Source organism: Carlito syrichta, unplaced genomic scaffold (genome assembly GCF_000164805.1).
Source record: "Carlito syrichta isolate Samal-C Ts95f unplaced genomic scaffold, Tarsius_syrichta-2.0.1 Scaffold100611, whole genome shotgun sequence".
NCBI lineage: Eukaryota > Metazoa > Chordata > Mammalia > Primates > Tarsiidae > Carlito > Carlito syrichta.
Genome location: NW_007044707.1, coordinates 78,718 through 90,161, shown reverse-complemented (window position 1 = coordinate 90,161; position 11,444 = coordinate 78,718). Strand labels below are relative to the sequence as shown.

At 49.4% G+C, this 11,444-nt stretch overlaps 1 protein-coding gene across 1 annotated transcript in view; it reads right to left on the bottom strand.

The window, feature by feature from the left end:
- SLC41A1 (solute carrier family 41 member 1) overlaps nt 1-6,347 on the bottom strand; it is a 21,791-nt gene extending 15,444 nt beyond the window's left edge. The window contains exons 1-2 of the mRNA XM_008064024.2: nt 5,962-6,347; nt 3,160-4,184 (exon numbers count right to left, since the gene is read on the bottom strand). Of these exons, the coding sequence (XP_008062215.1) occupies nt 3,160-3,531 (372 nt within the window). The 5' untranslated portion in view covers nt 3,532-4,184; nt 5,962-6,347. The remainder of the gene's footprint in view (nt 1-3,159; nt 4,185-5,961) is intronic.
- Nucleotides 6,348-11,444: the final 5,097 nt, after the last annotated feature.

Below are 11,444 nucleotides of genomic sequence, written 5' to 3'. Positions count from 1 at the left end.
CTGGGCTCCAGCGATCCTTCCGCCTCAGCCTTCCAAGTAGCTGGAACTATAAGTGTGTGCTACCACACCTGGCTAATTTTTTTTTTTAAATTGTAGAGATGCGGTCTCACCAAGTTGCCCAGGCAGGTCTCGAACCCGCGGGCTCAGGCAATCCACTCACCTCAGCCTCCTAAGGCGCAGGATTACAGGTTGAGCCACCGAGCCCAGCTGAAGGCCATCTTAGCTTGTGAAGGGGAACACTGGTGTGACACCTTAGAAATTTTCTGCTCGGCACGTGGAGGCTGAGTGACACTGCACTCCAGCCTGGGTGACAGAGTAAGACTCTGACTCAAAAAAAAAAAATTATTCTGCTCTTCCTGAAGATTGTTGGTTACCTCTACCACATCCATGGATATAGAATAAGAATTTTCCTGTGGTCACACGTCCTGGTCTGTCTGCACTCACGCCCTCCTATGATCTCACTGCAAGGCTTGCTCCAGCCCAGCTGTGGCAGGGAGGCTGGAGGAGGGGGACAAGGACAAAGCAGTCATTGTCATCCGCACCAACTAGATCCAGCTCTGGGGTGAGCCTAGGTGCCACACCAAAGGCAGCTCCAAAGGTTCCCTACCTAGGCCTCTCAATGTTTTGGGTTCCTGGGCTTGCAGTGGGGGTGGGCAAAGATATCAGAGGGCTTTTCCAGCTCTGGAATTTGATTGTGTGTGATGGGTAGGGGTAGTCTATCTATCACACCTTAAGAACTTTTATTCTTGTTCATTTCAGAAGATAATTCCAATTGAATCTAGAATATTCTAGTCCACCCTATTCTTCAGATAAAAACAAAAAGAGCAGGCTCTTCCCAGAGTCTCCTAAGTGGTGAACCATGGTCATGGTGAAGGACACCGAAGTTAGTGGCATAGACTCTGGGGTCAGATGACCAGAGACAAATTTCCTAATCTCTCTAGGTCATAGGTTTCCTATCTACAAAATGGAGATGATTATGGTTCTTATCTCACAGGCCTATAGAAGAGTCCCAGAGTGCTTCCCCACTACCATTATCCAGAAAATAAGTCATTCCTCTACAGTTCACCACGGCCCTGAGTTCTGTACCCCCTTTGAAGGTACCAAAGTGGAACTCAAAAACTCTAAGAATGAGAACCAAGATCAAAGGAAAAGAATGACCCTGCTATCTCAGTCTCCTTTTTCCTCCTCCTACTACCCCCACTCACTGGCTAGGAGGAGGGGCGGCCATTAGGGGGAGGAATCCAAAGCTCTGGGTTGGCTTTCTAACCTCTATGTAGGAACAATCTTCAAGATAACAGGGTTGGGGAGAGGGGAAACAGTGCAAGATACTTTGGCATGACATAAACACCATTCTCATTAGCAACCAAGAGTACAGGGTTCTCCTGCAGGGCTCAAGCCAAAGTGGTCCATGTGGCCACTATTAAAGGAGCCATCAAGAATCAATCACCTTCAGTCTCCTGAAACACAGGCATGGTGAGACCTACCAGCAGGACACTGCATCGGTACATACATGGTTTGTAGGATGGCTTGGTACCAGGAAGGTGATGCTGAGCTTTCTGTCCTTCTGCAGGATACCATTAATCAGAACCCTTTGGACTGGGGGGTCCCAAAGGGCAAAGGCCAGATTTCCTCCAGTCTTGGTATTTTTCTGAGTACCTAGGACACAGGTCAGCACTCAGCAGGAATTTGATATATGCTGTTGATTACCTTAGATAAACCCAGCACCTTTAAAAAGTTTGTGTGCCATATTATGCTTTTAAAAGTTTTACCAGGCACGGTGGCTCAGGCCTGTAATCCCAGCAATTTGGGAGGTGGAGGCGAGAGGACTGCCTGAGCTCAGGGGTTCAAGATCAGCCTGGGGAACTTGGTGAGACTTCGTCTCTACAATAAGTAAAGAAATTAGCCAGGCATGGTGGTGCATGCCTATAGTTCCAGCTACTTGGAAGGCTGAGGTGAAAGGATCACTTGAGTCCAGCAGGTCAAGGCTGTGGTGGCCATGAGCGTGCCACTGCACTCCAGCATGGGTGACAGAGTGAGACTGCAACTCAAAACAAAACAAAAACAAAAAAACTTTTACCAACCAGCCTAAACAACACTGCAAGACCTTGTCTCTACAAAAAATGAGAAAATTGCCAGGTGTGGTGGTATGTTCTTGTAGTCTCAGTTACTCAGGAAGCTGAGGTGGGAGGATTGCCCAAGCCCAGGAAGCTGAGGCTGCAGTGAGCCTTGATTGTACCACTGCACTCAAGCCTGGGCGACAGAATGAGACCCCAACTCGAAACAAACAAACTTTTACCTAGAAACAAAACTCTCTCTCCAACCTAGAGGTTCTTTGTAAGTCCTAACTCAAAACAAACTAAAATAGAATGTCCTGGCTCTTAGCTTCCAGGTCCTGCCAACTCTTAACCTTCACTCTACCCAACAGCCTCATAAAGAGCCCTCTTTGCCCATGGCAGGTTCAAGACAGGTGAGGAACACAGAGGAGAGTCAATTCTGTCCAGACTGTTTTGCCCACATTTATGGTACATAATTAGCACTTTTAGGACTTGTTATGCCAACTTCCCAAATCATGCATCATACAGCAAGTGCTCACCCCCACTCCCCAAAGAGATTATGCCAAGGTTATGGGAAGATAAACAGCACAAAATACCTTTAAGAGCCTTCCCATTTAATTTGAGACCCTCTTGGCAGTCAAACAAATTCCTGCCCAGCAGGGAGATGGAGGAGAGACTTGAAACTGAGCTTTCTGCGATGGGTATCCTTGAAACTCCAAGTAAAGGGGGAAAAAGGCACAAAGAGGAGACCCATCTAAATGTCCCCTATGAAGCTGGGCTCAGCAGGAATGCTCAGGAGGGATGACAAGCAACAACTCTGTTCTATCTCTTCTCTCCCGAGCCCAAGCGCTGGAACCAATTCTGTTTCCATTGAGAAATAATGCCCTGACTACCTCCCCAGGGCTACTCGACTTCCTTGAAGCTTCAGTAGAAAGTAACTAGACCAAGAAGAAACCGAGGACATGATCCAAAGGGACACAGTATTCTAGGAAGCAGCAGTTGCTTCTAACAGGAAGGTGGAGAGGAAGTTCCAAGAGTCACAGTTTCCCAGGAGGCAAAGGTGGTCCTGGGCTCAGAGTCAAGAACAGCCCTATTCAGGTCTTACCTGCACGATGTCCAGCACCATGCCGGCAGCCACAGTCCCAAAGCCTGCCAGGAGGAAGGGAAATAGCACTTGCAGCCCGATGGAAAAGGAGGTTTCCTTGAGTGGGGAGGGTGGTGCGGGGCCACGGTCCGTGCTGACGTCGTCACTTTCGTTGCTCTGGCTCCCGTTCTCCAGCAGGGCGTCCTCCTCCCGAACCCCCTTGGCGTTGGCCCGAGACTCACTCACCACCTCTACTCCAGCCCCATCAGGCCCCAGGAACTCTGAGGTCCCGGGCAAGGGCTCTCGCCCGGGGCCATCTGAAGAGCAGGGAGAGGCAGTAGGGCCAGTCCCATTCAGCTGGTGGACGTCCTTCGGCTCTGGCTTAGAGGACATGACAGGCAGGGAGGAGGGGAAGGGAGAACTTTCCTCTCTTCTTTTCGCTTTCTCTCTCCCTCTCAAACTTGGGAAGAACTTAGTCTCGGGGTGAACCCAGGCTTGGGTGCCGCGGGACCTCTTCCCACGGCTCTCGGCTCCTACCAGGCACTGCAAAAACTGATCCACCAACAGGCAGCCCCATCAAGCACTGAAGCTGCAAGCTGGAGGGAAACAAGAAACTCCTCACCAGACGCAGCAGCCAGCCACTAGGGGTGCAGACGCCTGACTCCCAGTGACCAGCTCTGTGCTTGAGGAAAATGTGTCTGGCCTCTTATCTTCTTTGGTTCTCAGCGGCAGGCTCCTCAGACCAGGGGGCATCCAGAGTGGAAGGGCCCAAAAAAGTCTGTGGTGCCCTCTGAAGTGGACCCTCTTCTGTGAAAAGCAGCTTGAGTTCAAATCTTTCAGAAAACAGCCACAGCCTGGGGTTGTGGCTCCTTCCCGCTTCTTTGGCTGGGCTCCTTCAGGTTCCTACAGCTCCTCAGGCTCGACTGGTCCCAGAACAGCGTCAGCTGCCTTTCCCCTCTGTTCCAGAGATTTCCTCCCTTCCTGAGAAGACCTTGTACCTCCCCAAACTCCTGGTCCTTAAAGTTACGAGAATCTGTGTGGAACACCTTATGTGGGAAGGAGAAAAAAAAGAAAAAGAATGTTATGCGACAGCAAAGGACAGCTCATACTGGGAGCATTTCCCCCCAAGGAAGTTATGAGTTTGTTGTAGAGTTACAGAGTTTGTTACTGGTGTCCCTTTTCCCACTGAAATTATTCAATCCTGCACTACTATATCTGGTGGCTAGCAGGCGCCATCCCTGCCATCCTCCCAACAAGCAACTCATGGCCCTGGAGGGATTACCATCATTGTCACCAGCAGTGAGATGTGACCAGCCTGAGATTGGGGAGACACTATGTAAGAGACCTTGGCATTGTTTTTTCAGCAACTAGGGGTGGGCAGGGATGTCCTGAAGGAGATGCCTTCTTGAATGCCCATTAAGAACTCAGGGTTAAGTGTGGTCTCTCAGTAGGGTCAGTTACAAATTTGGTTGCAACGTCCCTGCCACAGAATCACCTCACAGTAAAAGATGATTGCGTATCATCACAAGACTGCAACAGTAAGACAGTGCCAGGGCAAATCAACGGAGAGAATCTGATCACTGAGTGAAGGCCCCCAGACCCCGAAATGTTCTAGCTTCTGGAACAAAACAAAACAAAACAAAACTAGGAGGACTCCCTGGGCAGTGGGGCAAGCCTGCCAGACCAAGGCCAAGAGCCAGAGGCCTACCCACTCCTGCCCTTGAGAGTCAACAGTGTTACAAAAAGCTCAGAGCTGACTCTGATCCAGGTCTCTGTCTCTACTCCTTTTCCCCTGTTCTCCACCTTGTGAACTTGTCAGATAGGACAAGGAATTATCTCAGTTGGAGGGGACAGAAGATGAAACTACTGGTTATTACCACATGTGTCAGTTCCCTAGGCTCCTCCTGTTCCCCAGGGTTACTGACAGTTGGATATAGTGGAATTCTTAAAAACAAAAAACCAAAAACCAAAAAAAAAGCAATTAACCCCCCACACACACCACAAAGCAAAACAAAAACCTAAGCACCATAGCCAATATGCACTTGCTTCAAATGTGTCTCTTTAGCTGGAATGGCTCCCTTTTGGCTAAAAGAATCCCTAGGCTTCCTAATTTCTCATAGAATCCCACCCTATTCCAGTTCATCAGAAGAGCTCTTACAAGTAAAAAATAAATTTAAACAGAATTTCCCCAGGTAAGAGGAACAGGTCCTTAAGTATTCTAAACACACACAATTAGTCAACTCCAGTTTGGGAAAGGCTGGCTCAAACCCCAGTGACTGATTCATGGGAATTGTTTCCTCGTTGTTCTCCTAACTCAGTCACCCACCAGGACTCCCTTTTCCAATCTCTTAAACATAGTCCTGTGGTTCTTTCAAAGTCCATCACCAGAGATTCAGAAGAAAACCTCTGAGTCCATAGCCCCTATGCCAGAAAAGTTTCTGAGTCCGCTAAAAGCTGACACCCCCGCCTCCATCCTGTCTTTCTGGCAGGCCACTTAACCTGAAAGGGGGCTCGCAGGAAGGGACGCCAGTCCGTCACCCACCCCCCCAGCAGACTTCAGACAGGCCTAAGGCCCTGGGACCAAAGAAGCAAAAGTGAACTAGGGCTCTCCATCCCCTCCTCCCAGGCAAGGACAAACAACAACAACAACAACAACAACAACAAAAAACCACCCCGTTTTAGTATCCCCTACCCCAAGGAGGGGGAAAAGTAACTGGGTGGCCTTTCCCCCCTCCCTGCTCCCCACGACTCGGACTCAGCAAATGCGCTGCGCGCCAGGGCTCCCGCCCTCTGCCACCCCCCCTCCGACCCCACAGCACTGACCTGCCCCTCGCTTGGGAGGAACGGGGGCGCCTGGAGAGTGGCAGCAGGGGCCCGTGGTCTCGGGGGGTGCAGGGTACCCCCTCTTCTCATCACTCCTCCTCCGCAGTCCTCCTCGGCCCCTTGCGTACCCCCCCCACACCCCCAGCCAAGGCGAGCGTACAGCCGCGACCCCCGGCCCGCTACATTTCGCTTCTGCGTTACAGCGAGGCCGCCGCACCGTTTCCACGAGGGGGAGGTGGCCGGGGAGGGCAGGATATACCGCCTCGGGCCGGGTGGGGGGGGCCCGGACGGAGGCCTGGGGGGCCGAGCTCACTCGCCCCCAATCGCTTCTTGCCGGCGGACTTGGGCCCGACTGGTTGGCCGCTGGTGGCAAACGTGATCTGGGGCAGACTGGGTGGCACCCCCCCATCAAAAAATAGATTCTCAGATGGACAACGGCCATAACCAATCGGGAACTGGGGAGGGGGCGGGCTCAGCCCCAGCCCCGCCCCTTTCCTTCGTTCCGTGCCCTGGAGGCGGGGCACCGGGGAAACGCGGTGCGAGGAGTGCCGGGAACTGAGAGCCGGCTCTCCACGCCGCAGCGAGTGGGTCCCAGCGCTCGACAGTCGGTGGTTCCCGGGCTCCTGCTTCCCCGCGCGCACTGCGCAGTGCTACCGCGCTCGGGCCCGCCACCCTGCGCCGGAGCCCCTGTCGCCTTTGGGAGGCCTGTGCGCCAGTGCACGTCTGCTCCTGGCTCTTAGTGTTTCCTTGGAGCCTCCCTTTGAGAAGACCGGCCAATGTCCTCGTGGGGACAGCCAGCCAGCTCTGACCCCGCCGCTCCAGCAGCCATGCGTTCCTGCGTCCCGTACCGGGCAAAACTGTCCTTACCTTGTTCTCGGATACGGCTCTTCTCCCGCTGGCTGGTTACTTCCCACGCGCTTCCCCCAGACTCTTGAGCAAATGACTCAGCCCTGCCGGATCCGGCCTTGATAAAGGCCCAGCCTTGAAAGGGGTGGGGATGGACAGGCCAGAGGGAAAGGAGGTCAGACTCATGGCCTGGGTCCCACACGCATCACATGAGGTCGGGATGGAGGGGACCTCGCTTCCCTTGACCCACAGAGCCCGGTGGCAGCATGGGGAGAGATGTCTCCCTCCCAGGCCAAACGAAATCCAACTTTCCCTGACGCACCTTGTGGGATCAAAGAGGGGTGTTCCCATGCTCTCCTTTTGCCATTTCCTCCCTGGGGTATCCTCACCTCTCTAACGCAAACTGAATACCAGTTCTCTGGGATGTTTTTGTGCAGGGGGTGTGACCTCCCCCATAAAAGAAACCCCCACCCCTATGTTTTCCCCTCTTGTCAGTGGAACGTGTGACCAGTGGTTCCTTCCTGCTGGAAAGTGGCTCAGGGGGCATTCGAGCAGGACTCTACACCCCTGAATGAGCAAAAATATTCCTGGGGAGAGGACAACAGGGGACTTGGTATGACACTTTCAGCAGACGCACACAAGAGCGCATACAAAGCAACCTGAGCAGGTCATTCCTTTGGATAAGGGTAACGTACATACACACAACCCCAATACTCCCCAAATCCAGTACCACTAGGATTATTCCAGCTCAGCTGCTGGGGCATTCGCATCAAGACTCACAGGACCTACTAGAGCAAATCTCAGTGTCTCAGACCCCAATTTGGGCTTCAAATACTTTTCTCTGCCTGAAGAAGTAGTTACTAGATTGGGAAACATTGGGCCTTGTCCAGAAAGATCAGGTTTGTGAATTGGTGGTGTAGAGCTGGGTGGGGAATTAAGGCTGATATGTCTGGAAGCATGTCAGTGAGGGGCTAGAGACAACTGTCCTGCTTTATTCAACAGTTCTCTCCCCTCCATCACCCCATTTAATCTTGCCACAGCTCAGTTACCTATGTATGAAGTCTTGATCTTTCTTCTATTCTCTTTCCCCCTTCCATTTTTTCCTCACCTGAAAATGGTTCCCCTCTCCTGTGGGTATTTTTTAAATTGAAGTATACTAGATATTTGGAAAAGTGCACAAAACCTAAGTGTAGGTCAACAGATTATGACACAGTGAGGGTAACCATAATAACCACCATCCGAATCAAGAATGAGAGATCATTATCGGCACCCCAGAAGCCCTCCTGCTATCCTCTTTTGGTTACTATCCCTACTCTCCATCCCAGAGGTAACCTCTATCTAATAGTATAGGTAAGTTTTGCCTACTTTATGTAAATGGAACCATTCAGGAGGTATTATTTTGTGTCTGGCTTCTCCCACTCAGTATCTTTGTGAAGCTCACCCATAACATTGTGGTAGCAGTAGTTCGTTTGTTTTCATTGCTGTTTATGGTATGCCATCAAATGAATATATCACAATTTATCTGTTATTCAGTTGATGGACATTTGAGTTGTTCCCATTATGGGGTTATGGATGTGGCTATTACAACATTTTTGCTTATGTCCTTTGGCACCCTTTTGTTCATGTTTATATTAGATATATAACTAGGAATGGAATTACTAGGTCATAGAGTAGGGATTTTTTAGCTTTAGTAAATGCTACCTAAAAATTTCCCAACGTGCTGATTTAAAAAAAATTATTATTATTTTTATTTTTAAAAAAATCAATATTTTTTATTATGGTTTTGTGGGGTACAGTTAAGGGTTAGGTGTACAATTATGTTTCATTCAGGCGCCCTGTGATTTTTTTTTTTTTTTTTTTTGAGTTGGAGTCTCACTCTGTCTCCCAGACTGGAGTGCAGTGGCCATTCCCGGTCACTGCAGCCTCGCCTGCTGGGCTCCAGCAATCCTTCCGCCTCAGCCTTCCAAGTAGCCGGAATTACAGGCATGCGCTACCACGCTCGGCTGATTTTTTGATTTATTGTAGAGATGAGGTCTCGCTGCCCAGGCGGGTCTCAAACCCGCGGGCTCAGGCAATCCACTCACCTCAGCCTCCCAAAGGCGCAGGATTACAGGCTGAGCCACCGAGCCCGGCAGATTTTTTTTTTTTAAAGATGAGGTCTTGCCACATTGCCCAGGTTGGTCTTGAACCCACGGGTTCAAGCAATCCTCTCACCTCTGCTTCCCAAAATGCTGGAATTACAGGCATGTACCACCACGCCAGCTAAACGTGCTGATATTAATTTACACTCCTGCTAGTAGTGTCTTAGCATTCCAGTTGCTTTATATTCTCAATATAACTTATTGTCAATCTAAAAAGATAAAACGTTTTAGCCATTCTGGTGGGTGGTATTCTGGTGGGTGTAGTGGCATTGTAGTTTAAATTTGCTTTGCTCTGCTAACCAATAGGGTTGACCACCTTTCTATATATTTATTTGTCATTTGGGTATCTAAGTATTGTGTGCATTTTCTATTAGGCTTTCTATCTTATTGCTTTGTAGGAGTTCTTCATGTATTTTAGATATGAGTCCTTTGTTAGTTATAGGTATTGCAAATATTTACATGAGTACATAAGTACAGAAGACCTTGGTTTTGGGGTCTTCTGGAGTGTCAGGGTCACTGGGACGAGAATATAATCTCTGTATCTATTTTGATTACTAGTGTGTTCCTGGCTCAATAAATATGTTGAATGAATGATGGATGAAATGGCTGATACTGATCTAGGTAGTTTTTCCTATACTGTGCTGATCCTTAGAGTAAAACATGAAGAGGACTGGGGGAAGCAGATTTCCTTCCAGCCCAGCCAGTTGTGACCTTGGGAAGGGGAAGACATCCTAGCCCTTCTCCTCTGAAATAGCTACAGTCTGTGAAACGAGAAGCGCAGATGTAGGGAGCAGAGGTCACAGATGAAAAGACAGGAACTAGCAGCAGGTAGCAAGCCAGCCAGATACTTCAGAAGGAGAGACTCAGTTGGGGGTGTCCAGAAGACAGTGAGTGTCTCTGAACATCATTGTGGACCTTTGTGCATCAAGAACGTCCAAAGGTCGCTGGGCCTTCTTCCTGCCTCTACACATGCCCATGCTTAAAGCCTGTTAGCTGAGAGAGCTCTTCTACACTTAGAAACGTATTTCTCTCTCCACAAAATGTCCCCTGAAACTTTGGTTCCAGGATCTTGTTCCTGTCCCCGAATGGGGATCACTTTTTGTCAGATCTGGCTTAAACTTCCTCATGGCCTGTAATGTCCCTCCTGAATTGGGAAGACCATTAAGTTACTACCAGTCCTTCCTCTATGAGGTCTTTTCACAGGCCTGTTGCATTCTACAGCATTTTTCTCTTGCTGGGTTTCTCTCCAGTATTCTTTCCTTCTCCTCCATCAGCTATGTACCATATGGAGCCTCCGATTAATTCCTATTACTATAGGAGAGAAAGATTTCCCCCTTGCAATACCTTAACACATTCACAGAATCTCCTCCTCAGATCCTCTAGAAGACAATGTGATATTTACCCAGAGGCTAGTAGTAGCTCCCAAAATTTCTATATAGAAGGGGCAGCAGCCTAAGTTGGAGAGAGACTGGTTGACTTATCATGAAATGGTATTTGTATAGCAAGCACAGTTTTCACTTAGAATATGTTTTATGGAGGGGAGGGGGAAAGAGGGTTGTTAGGAAAGGAGAGTTGTTGATCACTACCAGAGGCCTGTGGAGAACCCTATGAGGGAAGAGCCTCTTGGCACTTGTCCTAATATATGGTTCATGTAGCCTCCATCCTGAGGTCCTATGAGCCCCATGCCTTTCTTCAGGAACAGCTCCAGTCTACCAGTGGCTTTTCCATGAACTACCTGGATACTCCTCTTGAAACCTCATGAAATTCCAGAGCCCTGTAGATCCTGGACCCCATAACTAGCGTGGCATAGTCATAAGACTAGCCTGCCATGGCTGGAAACTTTTCTGTCTTTTGTTCTGCTGGGGGAGGGTGCCCCCTCCCATTTTTCCCCTTGCTATAACCCCTCCCCTGCTATCTTCCTCCCAGAGGTCAGCTTCTTTCCTGCTGCCCAGAGCTGAGGTGACATCCCCTTCCGGCTCCATTCAGTTCTAGGAGGATGTAGTGATGGGGGTGGGATAGAGAAGTGTGGCCATCTGTGCTCAGAGCTGTCACCATCCCTTTTGCTTCTCTACAACTAAGTTCCCCTTTCCCAAACCCCCTGGATACCCACTCTGGGATTCCACTAGGGGGATGGTTCTAGGTATTTTGGAAATGTAGTTCTGAAATTACTGAGTACAGCTGGGACACCTGAATAGCAAACAAAATAATCTGGTAAGCCCTAACTGGGGATAGGGAAGTAATCTTTGAGAGACAGTGCTGCAGAGTAGAATGTGCCACAGCTTTGTAATCCCAGGGATTTGATTCATGCTCAGTCATACATTACTATGCTCAGAAACATAGCTCCCTTTCTGAGAGATAGGTTCTGCAATGAGCAGGTCTATGCAAACCTGCCCCCAAGTCTGAGGTAGCTAAGAGGCCAAAGAAAGAGGCTGATAAATCTAGTTTCTTAGAAAGAAACATTTAATAAGAACTTATAAGCAGAACCCTTGTGTCTTG